This window comes from Plecotus auritus (assembly GCF_963455305.1).
Source record: "Plecotus auritus genome assembly, chromosome: 1".
Taxonomy (NCBI): domain Eukaryota; kingdom Metazoa; phylum Chordata; class Mammalia; order Chiroptera; family Vespertilionidae; genus Plecotus; species Plecotus auritus.
This window is the reverse complement of record NC_137770.1, coordinates 214,375,055-214,396,406: the sequence shown is the minus strand read 5'-3', so window position 1 is coordinate 214,396,406 and position 21,352 is coordinate 214,375,055. Positions and strand designations below refer to the sequence as shown.

Below are 21,352 nucleotides of genomic sequence, written 5' to 3'. Positions count from 1 at the left end.
TTTAAAAAAGCGCATTGCTAGGTTAGATCCTCAACCTATGCAAAAAAATCTCCGTGGGTGGGGCCAGGCCTCTGCATTTTTGCCTTTAGTACTTTTGATGCACACTGAAGTTTGAGGACCCTCTGAGCTTGGTTGGCAAACCTAAGGCCCAACAGGAAAAATGCTGCTCCGCTCGCATCAGGTTATGACTGGGACAGTAGCTGAAACGTCTGCCTAATTAACCAGCACACGGGAGCAAGTAGGCCAGCCCCGGCCGTGGTATAACTACCACCAGGTGTCACGCTGGAAGGCTTGGATCGGGCAGCACTTATAACAAAGCTAAATGTGATTGGTTATGTAACTTTGAGCTGTTCCAATTTTTTTAATTAAAAATGTTGTATAGGTTCGTTATTAGCGACATAATTCATTGTAAACAGAAATGTTTTAGCAATAATTTTAAAAGAATAAAATAGAAATTATCCGTAACCCTATTACCCAGAGATAACCATTGTTAACATCTTAAGTATCCTTTCAGCCTTTTTCCCCCCTGTTGAGTCAGTTGCACTAAACGCCATCATGTGGCATTAGGAAGGGTGAGTGACAAAAGGAATATTGGTCTGAGGAGATCTGTCTTATGAACTCATGCACATTTGAGTCCTGTCTAGTTATCTTTGCTTTCTATGTGGTGTGGATCTTGCCCTCTCCACATTAATCTCAGTATTAAAAGGAATTCACGTGTCCCTGTATGTATGTGAGTTTCTTAACTGTGCAAAAGTAGTGGAAACAGGGCCCCCTACACAGGAAAGTTGACCTCAGGCAATTTTTCCAGGTCCCTTCTTGTGACTCTAATTGAATTCCTATGGAATATGAGGGACTTGTTCCTTTGGGGGAGACATAATCATTCAACAGCTCTTTCTGTGTGTCCACCGCCGGTCAGACTGTGCTAGGGGTCAGAGGTACAAACAGACTGAGGAAGTGCAGCCTGGTGGAGGAGTGTCAGGTGTTCTAAAGTCCTGCAGGAATAGGGAGGAGGGACCAACCACCTTGGCTTTGGAGAGTTGAGCATGGCTTAGAAAAGGAGGTGATACTGGAATTGAGTCCCGAGAGACCCACCAAAGGCTACCTGCAGTCTCCGGCAAATAGCACTCTTCTAAAGCTGCACTTTTTTGTGTTATGTCCTACTTTCCAGTTTGATCACACAGTTGCCCGTGATAATTAAATGAAGCTTGCCAGATGGATGCTTTCGCAAGGCGATGGCTCGTTTTCTTGCTCTATTTGTGAAAGCTGGCATTGGGTCCAAAGTCTCAAGGATGCCCCTACCTTGAGATTGCTTTGGAGTGTCTCTCTTCTTGTGTGTTTAGCCAAATGGCCAGCCCATCAGCAGGGCCAGGTTGAGTGACAGGTGGGTGTGCCATGCATGTGGACACTCTGATCCCTGCCAAGCTGTTTTGCCTGCAAGGAGTTGAGGTGCTGAGAGGTTGTTCTACAAAGATGTCATGTATCAGTGGTACCTTCCTTTGAGGAAATAAGCTCCCTAAGCTTCTGATCCGTCAGTCTTTCCTTCTCACCACAGAGTTTTCCTATCAGCTGCAACATAATTGATGTCAAATTCCCACTTTATCAGATTAAAATACATACACAATTTCACACTTTCTTAAGCAATTTTTAGATCATGGAAGAGAAAATTTAGAGTGGCAAATGTAGTGAACTTAATTAGTAGCAAACTTGATTAACCAAGGAGGGTGGGCACTCTGAACAAAAGAATAACTGAATCATTAATAATAGTTTCATTTCTGCAAATTTTTCTTAGTTTTTTATTCATTTCTGTGAATCATTCTTGTCCTCCGTCTCATTTAATTGTCACAAAATCCCTATGAAATGGGTACTATTTAATTAATGAGACATATGGATTGGTTGCCTTCCTCACACACTCTGACCAATTCGAGGAATCAAACCTGCAACCCAGGTATGTGCCCTTGACCGGGAATAGAACCCAAGATCTTTGGTGTGAGGGTTGACACTCTAACCATGGAGCATACCAGCCATGGCATAATGAATGACCCATTTTACCCATGAGGAGACTTGATGGAGGCGCCCAGAACTGGCGAGTGTCGGAGCCGGTGCACAGGGCTGTCTACCACACACACGTGGCCTCCCGAGTTCTGTACTTACCTGGGCACTCGATGCTGCACCAAAGGATCCGGGGTGAGCACATCACCCCATCCTTGCCATGCAGATGTTATAGTTCAGCTTGCTCATTCTTGAAGGGTTAAGATGCTTCAAATATGTTACTAATAGAACAACTGAACATAAGTTCATTCCTTGCCACTTTAGAAATAATCTTGAGAATTTGCTTTAGGGCACCCTTGATTGAATATCCGTTGATTATTGTAGTTACACAGAAATGTCAAATTAGAGCATTCCTGCTGATATAATTTGCTCTTTTGGTGATTGTACTCAGGTTTAGATAAATGTATGAATAAAACTCTGGGGCTGGTTTCCTCCTCTCACTTTGTATTTTGCATCTGAAGTAAAAATTTGGAGTTAAAAGCCCATATTGTATTTTACTCTTAGGTTTTGGGTTTTCTGTGAATAGGGTGATCCAGCTCCTTATCTGTACCACTTCTTCACCTCCCCCTCTAGAGAAGAGGGAATTCTTGAGGTGGGGGGGGGGGGGTTTGCTCTTCCTGTATTCATTCATTTCAGTCCCCACATTAACTTGAAATCCCGATGTTGGGAATTTTCACCTTTAGAATAATCGGGAAGTGTTAGTGTCTTCATTAGAAGCAGTCTTTCAGCTTCCCACTTCTGGAAACAGAACCCCTGCCAGGTGGTCCTGCCCTCCACTTAAGCCATCCCCGGAACGGAGTTCTCAGAGACCCCCACATCTGCAGGGTGCGCTGTTCTAACTGTGGAAGCCTTTCCTGGCCTGACCCTCACGGACCCCCGTCCCTGGACCTTCCATGCACTGGTTTGGATTCTTCCCTCGAGTAACATGTTCCCTCAAGGTCGTCTCCAGCCTCACGAAGGTTCTGAGGGTCCTGAGTGGAGTGAGTCTCGGGGCCGTTCTCCAGCAGTTTGACGTGTGGCTACTTCTCTTTTCCTGCAGCAAAACCAGAAATCTTGACTCATGAGAGGCTCATGAATGGCATGCTCCAGTGTGTGGCAGCAGGATTCCCGGAGCCCACAATAGATTGGTACTTTTGTCCAGGAACGGAGCCGAGGTGAGATAATTATTTTTGTTACCACTTAGCATGCAGAAGGGAAGGACTGCATCAGCTGAATTTCAACTATGTTTTCAGATTCCACACCCCACCCCCCCCCGGCAAAAAAAAAAGCTTTGTTTCAAGGATTCTATTTTTCTGTCCATGTGGCTTTTGAGATGGCATAATTGCTGTATTTTTCTTGGTAGACATTAATTTTGTTTGCTGAAAATGATTACTGAATCGCTTCTCTATTTTGGTGGTTATCTTTTTGGATTTATCATGCAATTGTAGCCCGCAGGTAGATAGAGCAATTTTCCAGGACAGAGTAATTAGATTTCCATTCTATGCACAGGAGGTAATGTGTGTGGGAAATGTGGCTGTAGTTGTCATGAAAAAAATTACCTCAGAAGTTAATTGCCAAGTTACCAAAAAGTAATGATCGTGCGGTTACAACGTGCATATGGCGTTTGTCAGCTTCGAGTTCCGAAGCGGTTTTCTCGGTGATTAGGTGCCCAGCCCCTGAGCAGAGCACATCTGGCTTCGTGCTTCCTCTCCCCGAGAATCCACACTTAAGCCTTAAATCGTCCTTTCATATTACCTGAGGATGAAAATGGGGTCAACGTTGCTGTTTTTATCCAGCAAATGGTATTTTATGCTCGGGCTTTAAAAGCCCGTTGTAACATCACCGTCGAATAGTGCGGATAATAGCAGAAATTTTATTTTTCATGGAATAGACCTTTTTATCACAACAAGTAGGAAGAGGTTACATAGGATTGTGGTTTTCAGCTTTGTTTGAGTGGAATGTTTTCTTTGGGGAATACCATATCAATCATGATTTTAAGTCCACTACATCATTGGCCATGTCATTTCTGTATAGCAATAATAGGGTTGGTTCAAGACCCCTGGAAAGTCTGCCCATAGTAGAAGAAACCCCAGTAATTATAGTAGGCCATTTAGCAATTATTTATGGTGCGCCAACTGTATGCCTGACACTGGTCTAGGGAACAAAATACACCCGAGTCCCGGCCTTGTGAGCTCATGTTTAATTGGTGGAGATGGACAAAAGACAAAATAAACAGCTAATGCAGGCAGATATTAAGTGCTAAGGAGGAGGACAGAGCAAGGTAAGGAATGGGAAACTGCTAGGCATGTGGGGTGGGGTGGGGAGGGATAATTTAAATAGACTCATCAGGGTCTGGCTCTTCAGGGTCTTTGCCACCTGGAGTCCATCCTGGCAGGTCAGCCTGCACCTCCCGGCATAGAACCTCCAGAGGGTCCTCACTGCTGCGGTTTTGGGGGTTGCTTGTGATCATCGTGTTGACACAATGCTTTCTTGCTCCATGCTTTTCCTCTTCAACCTTTCACTATTAGTTTATTTAAGGATATTTAAGTCATTTCTGTTTAACAAGACAAGGTGAGTCTAATCTTCCCACTGTTACAGCTGTAGGAACTGAGTCTTGTAGATTTTGAAGTAACTTGTCAGGAGTCAACAGAATAGGTGTTTGAGTCAGGATTCAAACCCACACCTCACTCCAAAACCTCCTCTCTCCGTCTTCTGTTCTGTGGTGCTTTCCCCCTCTCTGTGCCACGGAAGGGCTCACTCGTCCTCAGACACTTCCGGTTGTCAGAGGAAATTTCCAGTTATGAACCCCTAATTTAGTTTGAAAAGAATGCCAAACCCAGGGTGTTTGAGTGAGGGTGTTCCTGGAGTAAGTCTGGGCTGCTGTTTGCTTCCCCCTAGATGTTCTGTTCCTGTTGGGCCGGTGAATGTGCAGATTCAGAACTCCTCCGTGTCCCCGTTTGGCAAGCTGGTGGTTCAGAGTTCCATCGATGACAGTGCCTTCAAGCTCAATGGCACGGTCGAGTGCAGGGCTTACAACGATGTGGGCAAGAGTTCTGCCTTTTTTAACTTTGCATTTAAAGGTAACAGCAAAGGTATATTTCTTTTTAATCCAATTTAAGGGGATGTTTAGGCTCTGCTACCATATCAATCATGATTTTAAATCCATTCCATCGTTGGCCATGTCATTTCTGGTAATATCTACATTGCACTGTACTGTCATCAAACTCACTAAGTTTCATTCTGTACTAGTCTATTAATAAAATGTATGCGGTAATTTTACCCATGTTACTATATGTATCTTACACATGTGGGTGCACATATCTATGTATGTATGCATGCATGCATGCATGTGTGTATACATATAATGCATCATATATTTCTAATTGTTTTTATTTAAGAGGAATAGAGAAGGAAAATGGGGGAATATATTTTCCTTATATCCATACAGAAACAGAATTAGGATATTCTGAATTTAAACATTTATATTCCATTTAAAATCAGTTATTTTAACACATTGCCAGATACTATATCAGAAAGTTAACACTGCCTTTTATGAAGTCATGTTAGTGAGCTGTTTCTTTAACATCTTTAAAATTTGATTCATGAGTGACTGGCTCTCCTAACAGAAGTTAAATGATCCTTGTGGACGCATTGATGAATTGGCATGACATTAGAAGACAAAGAAACTGAGCACCTACATTCTTAGGACTCACTTTTTGTTTTCCTGAGTTGGCAAAGACGAGTGCCAAAAGTGGTGTATTTTCAGTTTTTGAGTAATGAGGGGAAGAATTCTTACATTGTTCTGCACCATAGATTTTTTTTTTTCAGACAGGGCAATAAAAAGAACACTTTAAAAGTGTTTTTCTCAGTGTAGAAAACTTGGAAAACACAAGAAAGCATAAAGAAGAAAATAGAAACCACCCACAAAGGACATTTCTTAAAGTTGTCGAAGGAGGGAATTTGGTTGAAGTACAAAGTTCATTCAGATGTTGCTTTTCATTGACCAACGGCATAAAATTATTTTTGTGCTATAGGAATCTCCAGCTCTCTTCCACAGTATCTGGCTCAAAATTATTTTAAAAAGATTCCCTTGAATAACAGGAGTAAGATGATAACCAAGGCAAGCAGCTGGGATGTGCACGGCTTTGAATCCCGCCATGGGCTGTGAGATGGGAGGTGGGCGGTTTGGGGTGGATGGCTGTGGTGAAGATAGTCCTGCTGATAGGTTGTGATTCCACGCTCCTCTTTCATTTTAGAGCAAATCCATTCCCACACCCTGTTCACGCCTTTGCTGATCGGCTTTGTGATTGCGGCCGGCATGATGTGCATTATTGTGATGATTCTTACCTACAAATACTTACAGGTAACTATTCGTTTGTTCTCTGCCCTGAGCGCTGTAATGATTGACATGGTGATCATTAAAAGAAAATACATCTTTTCCTTTTTCCGCCCCCACAGAAGCCCATGTATGAAGTACAGTGGAAGGTTGTTGAGGAGATCAATGGAAACAATTATGTGTACATAGACCCAACGCAACTTCCTTATGATCACAAATGGGAGTTTCCCAGAAACAGGCTGAGTTTTGGTCAGTATGAAAGAGGGGCTTTCCAAGGAGCCTTTTTGTGTTCACCTAACAATGACTTTAGGGAACCCCAACAGCCTCCCTTGTTTTCTTCCACCCGAGGCAATAAGAGTTTTCTGTGCAAAGTCACCATCTTTGAAAGATTTGGCATAAAGCACTTGGGGAAATGTATCTAAATACATGTCCTTACTTCCATTGTTAAGATCACAGAGATGGTCTTTTGGTCCCACCAACTTGCTTGGCTGTCTTCCTCTCCGCAGGGAAAACCTTGGGGGCCGGCGCCTTCGGGAAGGTTGTGGAGGCCACAGCTTACGGCTTGGTTAAGTCGGATGCAGCCATGACTGTTGCTGTGAAGATGCTGAAGCGTAAGTTTCTTCAGGCTACTGCCTGTATTCAACACCAGTTTGCCCATTTTTTTTACTTTTTCACTGTTGCTAAAGTAAGATGTTTCTCATTTTAGCGAGTGCCCATTTAACAGAACGAGAAGCGCTCATGTCTGAACTCAAGGTCTTGAGCTACCTCGGCAATCATATGAATATCGTGAATCTTCTGGGAGCGTGCACCATCGGAGGTAAAGCCTCCACCAACTGGCCTTTGATGATCAGTCCATGATTCCTCTCTCCCGGTTACTGTCCTGAAGACTGTCTATTTTAGTTTTATCATCCTGGGTGGGGCAGCCCAGGACACACCTTAGTTACTGCCCTGTATGTGTCCTCAACAGTGACCTCGTGCATAGCTCAAGAATGATGTCTCATCCCGCCCAGAAAGCTTTTCTTTTTATCTTGCAGGATTTATGTTTTGCTGCCTCATATTTGGTCACTCAAGGGTTAATACTCATTTCCATCCTCTAATTAAATAGAGGCCTTTAAGCCTACCAGCTTTCATATATACACCAAACGAGGCAAGCACTTCACTTTTGTTAAAAATAAGTTTCCAATTCCGAAGCCTCAGTTGAGCCTCCCATCCCGGGTTTCGTTTTGGATGAAAGGAACAAAGCCGTGTGAAAGGAACTGTTCCCGGAGATCTGGAGCGCTCCACGGTCAAGTTGACAACTTTATATAATTTCTTAAAACCGGCCCTATAACCGTTGCTTCACCACATCATGAATTGTTCATGAGAAATTTCTGCCCAAGTTAATTAGTTGCCTGTTAACTTCAGAGCTGCAGTGTTAGGCATTCACAATACCAAGAAAATGTTCGACGTAGGAGCGCTCAGAACACTGGTGATGGTGATGCCCTGTCATTTCAGGGCTTCACCCATTTCCTAATGGGTCTCAGCTGGCTTTTCCACGTGGCTGGCTTTCCTATTATGCTGCAGTGCGTGCCATCATTTCCATGATAATGTTACCGAGAGGGTGTGAGCCCCACTATGTGTAAGCAGAAGTGAATCCGAGGATTCATATAGGAAGTTTGAGAACAGGATAACCAGAAGTCACACCTGGCCCCTAACCACTCTCACATTTAGGTTAGAAGGGGCTTGCTTGTTTAGTTTTATTCACGTAAGGCTGCTTTTTGATAAGCAATGTTAATACTTGGATTGTGTTGGTACTCAGTAAGCTTACCCATTGAAACGGATTGCTCCTGGCTTGGATCACCACTGGGTCTTTTTCTGGGAAGCAGGATTTGTCTATATAGCTCAACTCTTCCTAACCTTTTCTTATGTGCTTATAGGGCCCACGCTGGTCATTACAGAATATTGTTGCTATGGTGATCTTTTGAATTTTTTGAGGAGAAAACGTGATTCATTCATTTGCTCGAAGCAGGAAGATCATGCAGAAGCGGCACTTTATAAGAACCTTCTGCATTCAAAGGAGTCTTCCTGGTAAGACTGATTTCCATAAACAGTCAGCTGTTGACAGGCAGTTCTGGGGTCACAAGGGTTTGCAATCAGGCTGATTCTTTAAAAAAAGTGAACTGAGGTACTTTGAGGTGCAAAATCAGAATTATTAAATCATTTAAATGTGATTAACAGTTTACAGAGTTCAAGTTGTGCTTTTAAAGATTCAGGTAGTCTTAAACTTAGATTTTTGCTGACATATTTTTCTTTAATGCATATTTAGTTTTTTCCTAAGTGTTTGTTCTGTTCAACGGAATGAACTCGATACCTGTTTCTCTTATCAGGGCTCTGCTCTTGTGTGTCAGTCCATTTATCCTGTGGCGCTGGCACTGTATGCATCTTTATAGGGAGACACTGTTTATAGGAAAATGCGCAGGCTTGTCAAGTCGTCACAGTAAATTCCTTTAAAGCCTTTAACAGGATGGCAGAAAGCTCTGAATGTAACTGCTTGTAGGTTTCTCGCCATCTACCGCTAAATTATTTCTATATACCTAACACTTAAAAAAAAACAAAAAAAAACCCTTATTATGCTATAAAAAGGCACATTTAAAGAAATTCTGTACCTTATTTTCATCTCTTTCATCATTGGTAACATTCTGAATTTAAATGATGTGTAAAGAGCTTCAAGTTCTTTTAAGGAGAATTAGTGTGGTTTACAACCAGAATAGAAATCATCTCTGCCATGCCTGCCTCTTTTTTCCAAATGTTAAGTCACACCACGAAAGAAGGTTTCCTGGATTCACTCAGCCCAACAGAAATCCTACATCTCATGCCCAGCCCCTTATTCTTTATATTTCTGCCTTTGTGCAGTGGGTTTCTCTCCTCCTTTTTATACAGTTTCCCCCGTATTTAGAGATGGCAAGACTATCGGCTAACCAAGCATGTCAAACTCGCGGCTGGTGGGCCGCCAAATGAGCCACCGGCGGTGAGTTTGACATGCTTGTTAACTAACCTGTTAACTCCAGACCCTTAAGGAGACCTCAGTCAACTTTACTGATGGGCAGTTACCTCTTAAAGCCCTTTTATGTACCTGTGGCTAAGGTTTTAAACCCCAGGTGAAGCTTTTTACTTTTTTTAATCCTATAAACTTGAGTACCATCAAGTGGTAGTAAAACATGATACCAACCACCTTTTGTTAGTTCCTCCAGAACAGGGGTCCTCAAACTTTTTAAACAGGGGGCCAGTTCACTGTCCCTCAGACTGTTGGAGGGCTGGACTATAGTTTAAAAAAAAAACAACTATGAACAAATTCCTATGCGCACTGCGGGCCCAGGACGAGTCGGCTGCTAAGCAGGACAGGCAGAGGCACCCGGCGGGCCGGAGAAATGTCCTCGGCGGGCCACATGTGGCCCGCGGGCCGTAGTTTGAGGACGCCTGCTCCAGAGCATATGCTCTTTCTATGAGCAAAGGAGCCACTTTGCCTTATTTCTAAAGCTTTGATATCCTGTATGTATTTTTTAACTTTCTGAAATAATGGCCTAAATTGTTCAGTCCTGTGTGGTGTTCTTTGTGCTTTGGGATCCATATGGGACGGGAACCATCCGCACATTCTGAAGGAGAGAGTTGTCATGGTGTTTCTATGCTAATCACAAGCAGGAAGTACTAGAAATCTTGAAGACTCTCCAGCCAAATGTTGCAGATTCAAGAGGTCCAGATGGTTCAGAAAATCATCCAAATTATTGGTGTTTATCTGAACCAAACTTGGTTTTTTTAAACCTTCTTCCATCAGTTGCTATATGTTAATGATCCCTGTCTTCTCCCCCATAACACATCGCAGAAGCACTGGTTCTTTGTCTCTTTCATCTTGTCTCTTGGGGCTAATTTAGAGAGTTTGAAGTAATGCGGAATAATGCTTTTTTGGCTCTGTTTCCTATTACATCTCCAGTGGCAAGGGATGGGAAATTTCTAAACTGAGCACCGTCTATGATTGAACACAAAAAAAGCCATCTAATTCCTAGGGATTGGACCCTAATGTTGAATGTTAAAAATTCACCTCTTAACTGAACAAGATTTTCTTCATTCAAATTTGGCAATATTTTTTTGAATAAAACAGCCTGTTATGTAAAAAGGGATGGGGAGATAGAACCTGGCCCGTGGCTGTTCCCCTCATTTCCCATTTCATTCAATCATGATTTGATAGATGTTTTATCTCTCCCAGTAGTGATAGTACTAATGAGTACATGGACATGAAACCCGGAGTTTCTTATGTTGTACCAACCAAGGCAGACAAAAGGAGATCGGCAAGAATAGGTGGGTACTCATCAAGTAATGAAATCAACTTCATTTACAGAGGATTTCTCACACTACTGTGGAATATAACACCATTCCTGGTACTAACCAGTTCTCCTTTATAGTAGGGTCCAGTGGCAATGCCATTGGTGGTCAGTGACGGTTAAGGTTTTTAAGAGGGTGTACAAGGCCAGAACATGGGTTATTGTATCTAAGCATCCTAATGCATCTATGAAAATATATGCAAATCAAATATATATTTTGAATATCGAAATACATCACGTGTATTTTGCATGTCAAAATACAAGATTTTTGTACTAATAATCCACCATTCTTCTCCCCTGATGATTTTGTAACCTTGCCCAGGATTGTAAATATTACTTTGTGATTCAATATCTACCCGTCCTCAACACTGGGGAGGTCACTGGCCTGCAAGTTCACATCAGTTCATTCATTACCTTTGGTGTTACCTTTGTCACCGTCTTTTGTTTTCCTCGCCTTTAAGGTTTCAATTGCTAAGAAAATCCTTCTCCTCTCAACAGGCTCATACATAGAAAGAGATATGACACCAGCCATCATGGAAGATGATGAGTTGGCCCTGGACCTGGAGGATCTGTTGAGCTTTTCTTACCAGGTGGCGAGGGGCATGGCCTTCCTGGCCTCGAAGAACGTAAGTGGGAGTGATTTTCAGAAGAGTCTCTTTTTCCAGAATGAAGCATTTTACAGCCATAGTTAGAATGCAGAGTGTCATTTTGAAGTGTGGTAACCAAAAGCAGAGGAAATGTAGTTTCTTCATGTTCCAACTGCTGTCTGTTTAGAATTCCTGCTCTCATTTATAAGACTTAAAGTATAGTTCTGTCTAAATGAGCTTTCTATGAATATTTTTTATATGCAATGAATTCATTTAAACCTTTTGGCTTTTAAGATATAGAAGCTATTCTTAGAGAATAGATAGCTATTTTATCAGCAAAAGCAAAGGGGAGTACCTTACGTAGCTGCAGTGCTTGGTGGGGGCATATACTTGGGTTTTACTGAAGTTAGACTACTAACATTGCATGTATGGTTTATAAACTGTTGGGGGAATAGGGAGTAGAAAGAATAATAAACATTCGGGAAAAGAATGGGGATAGGAAGAGAATGAGGGAACCAAAACAAGGAACATGGTCTCTGTAAGGGTGAGAGGAATTCCCTAGGAAGTGGGATGACCAGAATAGCATAAGGTCACAGATCCGACTTTTATGTGTCAATGGTGACATTTCCAAACAATTACCAAACTAGAGGAGGATATAGGGTGGCTGAAATAAAGAGCTTCTCCCTGTGTCCTTGGGAGATGTCAAGTTGAAGTTGCAAAGACATTTTAGAAACTCCTCTATCAAAGGACATTCACAGTGAAGCATGCAAAATGAGTTTTCTTTGTAAAAAAAAAAAAATATGATACCATTATTTAATGTATTTTCCTATGAATGAAAGCAGCCCCAAGAAAGCATTTATTCAAGTTGGTTTTGGAAAGTGATTATAGTAATTAAGGTCCTAATGATGTGAAACACAAATTTTGAGCATCATTCAAGGCATAATTTAGAATACTTATTTTGGTGCACTGAGTAGTTTAAATGTAAAGCAAAAGTATTGGATGTGTATAACATAAGCAGCACTCTAGTATTATACATAGTTTTCACTCTTTAAAAGTTTAAAATAAATTTAAATGGCTTCTCCCCCCCACCCCCTTTCTCTCCTCCTGATAGTGTATTCACAGAGACTTGGCAGCCAGAAATATTCTCCTTACCCACGGTCGAATCACAAAGATTTGTGATTTTGGTCTAGCCAGAGACATCAAGAATGACTCTAATTATGTGGTCAAAGGAAATGTGAGTATCCACTCTCTCCTTGACAGTCCAGTGAAGATTTTAGTTTCAAGTTTTTATAAGAATTGTTTTTTATGATTTTCATAATCCAAATCCTCCCTTTGAGAGACCATGCATTTTAGCCATCACATTAAGTGTACTTCAGCAAAATATTTGCATGGTATGCTGAACAGCACAACTAACATTCCGATAATAGAATTCCTAATTCTAATTGTGTAATTATGGGGCATGTGAAGGAAGCAGAAATAGACTTAATTTTCATTGTAGCCTGAGAATAGCAATGAACTCGATTTTGTTCCAGTGAAACAAACGTGGACCTGAAGGTCACAGCAGGAGAATTTTATTTTGAGATTGACATGCCATGTGAAAAAGATTAAAATCGAAGGTAACATACAGAGTTAGGTATAGCGAATTTTGCATCTGACAATCAATAGAGAGCTTATTAAATAGGTTCATAAGTTATAATTGGTTTATAGAACATAGTGATTTTATTTCAAAGTGCTTTATTTCATTGCCATTTTCATTCTATCGCAAACCGTTGGCATTAGAATGCAGTGCCTTCCCATTTTAAGAATTGCAGTATATATTTTAGTGATGTTTGTCTGAGATACACCGGTTGGTAGAGTCTGAAACCAGAGTGCTCGATTTCCAGAGCAGTATCCCATTAGTATGGGAAGTCATGTAGTCCTGTGTCTATATTCTTCTGCATCTATTTTCTCAAACCCATTTCTATAGTCCAGATTTATTCCTAGAGGTAACTTATGATAAGGTAATATTTTCTCCATCATTATGGCATCTCTGTGGATTGGCTACACTTGACTTGGGTTTGTAGAAACGAGTGCTAGGTTTACCTTCTAATCAAAGCATTTCTCCCCTCCCTCTCCCCTTCCCTTCCTCTCTCTCTCTCTCTCTCTCTCTCTCTCTCTCTCTCTCTCTCTCTCTCTCTCTCTCTCAAAATAATTGATTTAAGGGAGAGAGAGAGAGAGAGAGACATTGATTTGTTGTTCCACTTATTTTTTTTTTTTAATATATATATTTTATTGATTTTTTACAGAGAGGAAGGGAGAGGGATAGAGAGCTAGAAACATCGATGAGAGAGAAACATCGATCAGCTGCCTCCTGCACACCTCCCACTGGGGATGTGCCCGCAACCCAGGTACATGCCCTTGACCGGAATCGAACCCGGGACCTTTCAGTCCGCAGGCTGACGCTCTATCCACTGAGCCAAACCAGTTTTGGCTGTTGTTCCACTTATTTATGCATTCATCAGTTGCTTCTTTTATCTGCCTTGACTGGGGATCAAGCCTGCAACCTTGGCATATTGGGATGATGCTCTAACGCAGCCTTGGGCAAACTACGGCCCGCGGGCCGGATCCGGCTGTTCTATCCAGTTCTCTTGCTCTCCCCTCCGCTCCTTTACTTTGAATTTATATTAGTTCACACAAACACTCCATCCATGCTTTTGTTCCGGCCCTCCAGTCCAGTTTAAGAACCCATTGTGGCCCTCGAGTCAAAAAGTTTGCCCACCCCTGCTCTAACCAAACTGAACTATCTGGCCAGGGCCAACACATGCATTTTTAATCAGTCTCCTCCGAGGCTAGATTTCATCATTAGGAGCGTTAATGAAACCACGTTCTCTCCATCCTGGTGCACTGTTGAAAGGAAGAATGTAAGGTGGTTCTTTATCTAGGCCTCTGAATAGTGACAGAAGGACAAAAGGAAGAAGGTTGCAGCTCCTGGACCCAGTCTCGCGGAGTTCGAATCTGGTCCATCACTTAGTGGCTGTGTAATATTTGGCAAGAATTATCCAACACTTATTAACATTGTTTTTTTTTCCCTCTTGGGAATGATCCTGTCAGCTGCCTCATAAAGTTGCAATGAGGATTAAATCAATTAATATATGTAAAGTGCTTAGAATAGAGCCAGGCGCATTGTGGCTAATACTTATATGGCACTTATTATTTCATAGCTATCTTATTTGAAATATAAATAATCATGGCAGTGGTGATGCTGCAGTTCCTTATTGCTTGTTATTGGTTGGAATTAACAAGGATGGGTTAGTTCCCACCAGCTTCCATATTGTGGGCTCCAGCTCAGGCCAGGTGAACTAACCAATCACAGATGTCACTTTCACCAGGCTACTGAGTAAGGAACATTTGCAGACAAGTTAAAAGCAATGAAACTCACATAGCGTGACTACCCCCAAATTTACATCCTCATCATCTGAGATCTCCTTGTTGTGTCAGTTTCTCTGGAAATCCTTTCATTTTGCATGGGTTCTCCTTAAATCTTTGTGCCAGGGTTCCTTAACCTGGAAACTCCTATGGATCTTTTGTCAGAACATTGTTTTAAATGCACGAAATAAAGTAAGTGGGATAACCAAGAAAAGCAGTTAAATTGATTAAAATATTAAAAAGTAAATTTGTGATATGACAATACATGTACTTTGTTACATAGAATAACATATTCTAAAAACTACTATAATTTCAAAGTGGTGATGAATATAAATACTGTACTAGGATGACGATCTCCATGATTGATTATATTGGTGACAAAGTCACAGGTCCTTCTCAGTCTACTGTGCTTTATTGCCTTCATTCATAACTTAAGGAAATACTAAACTTCATTTAGAAGTTAGTGTAAACAAGAATATAATCTCTTCCCTTACAAGTTCACAGGCTCCTGGATTCAAGATACTTGTAGATAGCAGGTTAAGAGTCCCCCCATAGGAGATTTAGCACAAAATTTCAGGGGTGAGATTGGAAGAATTTTTTTCCCCCTATGGACTAAAATAACTTAAAGACTATGAAAAATTGTCTTCTTAATTTTAAACTCTAAATGAATTAAGGGTTGATTTAGTTTTCTATGTAGATTAAGATCCAGGAATCCAGAACGTCTTTAAGAGGAATAGTCACAGAAAGTTTGGCTCGGTTTTAGCAGAAAGGGTTCAGGATGTGAAATTCAGCTGTTGAATTTCAGCCCTGAATCTGCCACTCACCTCCTTGGAAGAGTCATAATCGTCATCAACCACTGCTATTTATTGAGTGATCACTTATGCTAGACCATTTCTCAGCTGTTAGGGAGTCAGGCAGGACTGGGCTAAGCACGCTGACCCACATCGCATTTAAGCCACAAAACAACTCGTGACATTTGACGTATTCTTTTTGTTTTACAGAAGAAGTTACAGAGGCTTAGTTACAGATGTTTAAGCGAGTTGCCCAATGCAAGTCACTTAGGGATAGTTTCAGTTGCATATTAAAGAAAAATATAGGAGTATGGGGCCAGGCCTGTTAAGAGGCCCCGTGAAATACTCAGGGACCAAATCTCTCCCCTTTCCGTTTTTTTGTTTTTTGTTTCTTTAAATTTACCTAATTGTGGAATATACATCTTTATTGATTTCAGAAAGGAAAGGAGAGGGATAGAAACATCGATGATGATGATGTGATGATGATGATGATGATGATGATGATGATGATGATAATGATAGAAACATCAATGATGAGAAAATCGTTGATTGGCTGCCTACTGCACACCCGCTTCTGGAGATCCAGCCCACAACCCTGGGCATGTGCCCTGACCTGGAATCGAACCTCCTGGTTCATTGGTCAATGCTCAACCACTGAGCCACACCAGCTGGGCCCTTTTCCATTTTTACAATCCCTGGGTGTAGCCCTAGCTTCGTAGTCCAAGATGACCACCACTAGCCAGACACACCACATCCAGAAGGCAAGGTAGAGGAAAGGACAGAAGGACATGCCAACCGTATTTTAAAGTTTTCCTAAAGCTTCCATACAGCAGTTATAACTTATTGTCCCAAAGTGAGCCACATCTCTACACCTCAAGGGCAGTGGTGGAGTCAGGATTAGAACCCAGAACTGTGTTTCTCTGATGCCTGTGCTCTTACCCACCATGCTGTAGTGTCTCAGTGTCCCCATTTGAAAATAAGGATGGTATTCTTGTGAGCCACCTATTTTGGAGGTAGTTGGGGTTCATCTGAAGCCACAGGGATAAAAGGCTTTTGTGAGAGGCAGTCAAGTTCTCACCCCCAGCTCTCTGCAGGAGCCACATCTATCGGAATAATTTGCTATTCAGTTTTTTATGGAGCTTCTTAATTTACATCACTAAATCTGTTGTGCTTCCATTACAGGCTCGGCTACCTGTGAAGTGGATGGCGCCTGAAAGCATTTTCAACTGTGTGTACACATTCGAAAGCGATGTCTGGTCCTATGGGATTTTTCTGTGGGAGCTGTTCTCTTTAGGTAAAATGATGCTTGTCAAAGGCACCTTCATAGGCTCAAAGCATCTTCTTCAGGTTTTGTCAGTGTTCTGCTTCCTTACGATTAACACTGATTTGCAAACCATTGTGCCTCAGGAAGCAGCCCCTACCCTGGAATGCCAGTCGATTCTAAGTTCTACAAGATGATCAAGGAGGGTTTCCGGATGCTGAGCCCTGAGCATGCACCTGCTGAAATGTAAGGGCCCAGGCACTTTCCTCCAGATTATTATGTTTCCCCTTTTATTTTTATTTTTAAAGACAGAAACCCAGATGTTGAGGGTTTTCAAGTAGGCCAGTTTGAAATGTCACTTGGTTCCTGTTTAGGGCATCCTGGTCAAATGTCATTTCTGTAGCTTCTTTTTATAATCTGTTGTCACCAAATACACAGAAAGTTTCGGCAGCATTTCATACACAGAGTATGCCATGCAGTCTGTCCAGTTGCCCAGCCTGGAATTATTTTTGAGGCAATTGCACGGCATACGCCTGAAGCCAGGGGAAAGGCATTGCGGAGTGATGGCAAATGGCCCTCGTTTTGCAGGTATGACATAATGAAGACTTGCTGGGATGCTGATCCCCTGAAAAGGCCGACATTCAAGCAGATCGTTCAGCTGATTGAGAAGCAGATTTCAGAGAGCAGCAATCATGTGAGTACAGGCCCAGGGTCTCCCCTCTCTGTCCCAGGGTGTGCTCCTCCTCAGGCTCTGGGGGTGAGGACGCCCCTTCCCACCTCTTCTCTCCTTGGCTTAGGTTGTAAATAGGACTTTGGATGGGAAAGGAGAGGAAAGGAAACAAGTTCTTTCCGCCCAACCCCCTGCTCTGAGCCAAAGAAGGATGTGAGATGGGGCGGGAAGAGAGTGGAGGGCTTTGCACTCAGAAGTGTGGAAGTAGAAGTTTCCATAAGGATTTGCCACGGGTCCTCCCCCACCCAAATGCTAGTCATGGGGTCTGCATGGGCTCTCTCACATGTCAGGGCCATTCAGCCTTTGGAGGGTTGGGCTAATGTGAACTAGAATAAAAGCGTAGAAAAGACAGCTTGTTACCGCAGTGGAATGAGCTTCTGCTCAAACAAGCATAGCCAGAAAATGGCACAGAGCTGTGTGCCCACAAGCTGTATAGAATGCAGAGTTGTTTGAAGTTGGGAGATCCTCCCAGCGATTTGGGGAGGGAGGACGTCAAAGCCCAAATCCATTATTTCTTCTGATTTTAAGAAAGACAGTGAACCTTACTTTGACTCAGATTTTTTTCTAAGTTGCTTTTCTTTATGGATTTGTGCTTGGAGCTCTCTTTCCTTTTCTAAGCATACACCACTGGTATTTTTGGGTGAAAGCTTGCTCTTCTGGGTGGCAAAGCGTATTTCAAATTAAACAGCATTTTCCACCCAAGTGCTTGTTTCTCAATGGAAGGGCCACCGCTTTCTCAGTAAATTACATCGGCTGTTGGGTTGTAGTTAGCTACCTAGATTTATAAACCTTTTAAATAGGTTAGGTAGTGCCTATTCTGGAAGTGCCCCAGCAGAAAAGCACTCCCCCCCCCCTCCCCGCCCCATCACTTCCTACATCATCAGGCCTTGGGGAAAAGGAGGGGTAAACACACTTGCGTTTTCTTTTGTCAGTTAGTATGATTTGGGCTGTGGACGTCTTTAAACTCTCTGTAAGAGTTCTCCTCAAGTTATTGGGCATTCTGAAGCTACCACGGTGCCCCTTCGTCACTATGTTCGGGGTGAGGATTGGTGTATTGACTGTGAACTTGTTTTCCTCAGATTTACTCCAACTTAGCCAACTGGAGCCCCAACCAGGAGAACATCGTGGTGGACCACTCCATGCGGATCAACTCCGTGGGCAGCAGCACCTCGTCCACCCAGCCTCTGCTTGTTCACGAAGACGCCTGAAGCAGAGCACATGTCTGGGGTCTCCCTGACACAGTGATCCCCATTCTTCTGGTCTCTATGACTGTTTTGTTCGACTTGCATCCTACTCCCAGAAAATGGACACCCCACTGTAGTCCCGTCTTCATGAGCACGCTTGAGTGGCCGATGCTTTTTGTCATCTGCCCCTATCCTCTTGCCAGGCCAGGGTTCAAACTGCATCTATTCCCAATAGCAGAGTAGCTCCTGGTAACAACAACAACAAAAAATATGAGTTGGAGAAAGGGAGTGTGAAATGGGCGTTAGGCACCTTGAGTCCTTTCTGAGCTTTCTCTAATTTCTGTTCGAAAAGTATGGTTGGTAGTGTATTTAAATAAATGGCAGCAGCCACCTTCAGCCCGTGTAGCCATCCATAATGACATGATGGTGCAGTGAGATCAGGAGCTGAAACCTAAGCCCCTGATGTGGAAAATAGAGCGTTACTGGGACAAAGGTCAGAAGTTCTATGAATGTCTGGGCTTAAGAAATCTCCTACTTCATGCTGGGAATGAGACGTAGACCATGAAAAAAACGCTCCCCAAGCCTGAATGGAGACTTGCTGCTGAGCCGTGATCCCCGTCCTGCTGACCTGCTTTCTGGCCAGTTTGCTGTCAGGGAGCTGGATTGGAGAGAGGGCCTCCCCCATTCATGTTGTATATACTCATCCCGCAACTGTACATGTTCATATACCTGAGGGAGGAAAACCCACAAGGTGTCGTTTCTGGATATGACTCTGCTCAAGTCTGATGTATGTAGAATAGATACAGAGCCAGGCAAGTGGGAAGGACACAGTTAGTGCTTTTTTTTTTTTTTTTTTTTTTTTTAAAGAAAAACCGTAATTGTTAAGCACAATCTTAATAAAAATCTCCTTATGTAGCTGAGGAACTTGCTGTACAGATTCCCCAGAACACGCCTATAGCTTCAGAATGGCATTGTGCTCAATGGATTTGATGCCACTTGAAAAAGATTCACTGCATGACTCCGGCAGGAGTGAGAAAACAGTGCTGTCTTGGTTTGGATGCTTCAGTAGCAGGAAGAAAATTTAGATTCAGGCTCCTTTGCAGACACGTTCTGGACAGTGGGCCAGTATCTATATAAAGTGTGTATGTGTGCGTGCATGTGTGTGCTTACAGGCACATCTTTTGGGCGGTATTTTTGCCCTGAGCCCAAGAGGGTCCTTAGTACCCGAGAAGTAGCTTGGCTTTCATTGTCCATACTGCTCTTTGTTCCCTTCACCTTGCTCTCCCGAGAAGCTTACCAAAAGCTCCCATAGAGGCATGTAGGAAGCTGAGTGCCTAAAGTACCTATTTATTTGCAATCCACCGCCACTTAGGGCACTCCATTATTTATACTCGACATACTGTACTCGTTCCTTAGACCTTATCAATGCTACTCTCCCACTGGAATGTATTTAAATTTCACTCTTTAGGTTGTAGCCTGGATGTTATTCTTAGTTTACCTTCTCTTTCATCACTGCCCAACTACCAGAGGTCCATGTGGTACATGGCAAGGTTTGTGTGTTGTCTTGCAAGATGGAGGTATGCTGCCTTCACGGTTTCCCCCTCCTAGTCCCGTAGGTGACATTTAGAGAAATGTGGCCATTTATCTGGAAGTAACCATTTGCACTGGAGTTCTATGCTCTCACACCTTTCCAAAGGTAACCGGTTTTGGGGTTTTGTTGTCAACGTAAGAGATTGTCGCTGTTTGCCATACTTGGAAAATTTCCTTTGCGTTGCTGTTGACTTTGATTAGAGTAAGAAAGTGGTTAACTGTAGATGTCTAGGTACTACTTCAGGGGCACTTAACTGAGAGTTTTGTCTTGGATATTCTTGAAAGTTTATATTTTTATAATTTTTTTTTTTTTTTTACATCAGATGTTTCTTTGCAGTGGCTTAATGTTTGAAATTATTTTGTGGCTTTTTTTTTTTTTTGTAAATATTGAAATGTAGCAATAATGTCTTTTGAATATCCCCAAGCCCATGAGTCCTTGAAAATATTTTTTATATATATAGTAACTTTATGTGTAAATATGGAAGCAGTGCAAGTTTAAAGAATGTTGGTGTTCCATGTGTTTTTTTTCCTGATATGTTGTCCAACTGTTGACAGTTCTGAAGAATTCTAATAAAAATGTAAATATATAAATCAAATAAATGTTTTGATTATTTCAAGCTGACATTAAACTTTAAAGTGGCAAAGTGCACTCACTTGAACATTAGGAAGTTTTGTGCTCAGTGCACAAGATCCAGGCCAGACTCAGATCACTAGGATTTACATACTTGAAAATTCAAGACATTTATTAGGGTTTTGATATGTGCTATATTATCCTATTCTTACAATTCATGGTCTCCATTTACATTGAAAAATAAATACAGGAAATGTTTGGAGAATTCTACACATCACTATGATTATTGTTAGGTTGACTCGTGGAATGACCATTTTTGTGGGCAAAATAATGGTCCAATAGTAGCAGTTTTATGTGACTTCAGCTAATATAATTGGCATGTTTCCTCCTACAAGAGACTATCTCAAACATGAATTTGCAAGATTGACTTGAGTTTCCCAGGCAAGTGTTTTGTATTCTTGTTGCTTGGGTTTTGAAGAGAGGCCAATTCAACTTGAGATGTTCCTGTTCCACC

The 21,352-nt window shown here is 42.1% G+C and overlaps 1 protein-coding gene across 10 annotated transcripts in view; it reads left to right on the top strand.

The window, feature by feature from the left end:
- The window catches only part of KIT (KIT proto-oncogene, receptor tyrosine kinase), a gene marked incomplete at its 5' end in the record, with an annotated part of 81,720 nt that extends 60,859 nt beyond the window's left edge, over positions 1-20,861 (top strand). For 3 of the 10 annotated variants that reach the window (XM_080667287.1, XM_080667286.1, XM_080667281.1), the window contains 14 exons: positions 3,089-3,203; positions 4,927-5,108; positions 6,285-6,391; positions 6,487-6,613; positions 6,871-6,975; positions 7,071-7,181; positions 8,281-8,431; positions 10,605-10,696; positions 11,218-11,345; positions 12,418-12,540; positions 16,685-16,796; positions 16,910-17,009; positions 17,352-17,457; positions 18,573-20,860. In XM_080667287.1, the coding sequence (XP_080523413.1) occupies positions 3,089-3,203; positions 4,927-5,108; positions 6,285-6,391; positions 6,487-6,613; positions 6,871-6,975; positions 7,071-7,181; positions 8,281-8,431; positions 10,605-10,696; positions 11,218-11,345; positions 12,418-12,540; positions 16,685-16,796; positions 16,910-17,009; positions 17,352-17,457; positions 18,573-18,701 (1,688 nt within the window). In that variant the 3' untranslated portion in view covers positions 18,702-20,860. Of the gene's footprint in view, positions 1-3,088; positions 3,204-4,926; positions 5,121-6,284; positions 6,392-6,486; positions 6,614-6,870; positions 6,976-7,070; positions 7,182-8,280; positions 8,432-10,604; positions 10,697-11,217; positions 11,346-12,417; positions 12,541-16,684; positions 16,797-16,909; positions 17,010-17,351; positions 17,458-18,572 lie in introns of all 10 variants that reach the window. The other 7 variants (XM_080667280.1, XM_080667288.1, XM_080667285.1 and 4 more) reach the window with 4 other exon arrangements.
- Between the last annotated feature and the right edge of the window lie 491 nt (positions 20,862-21,352).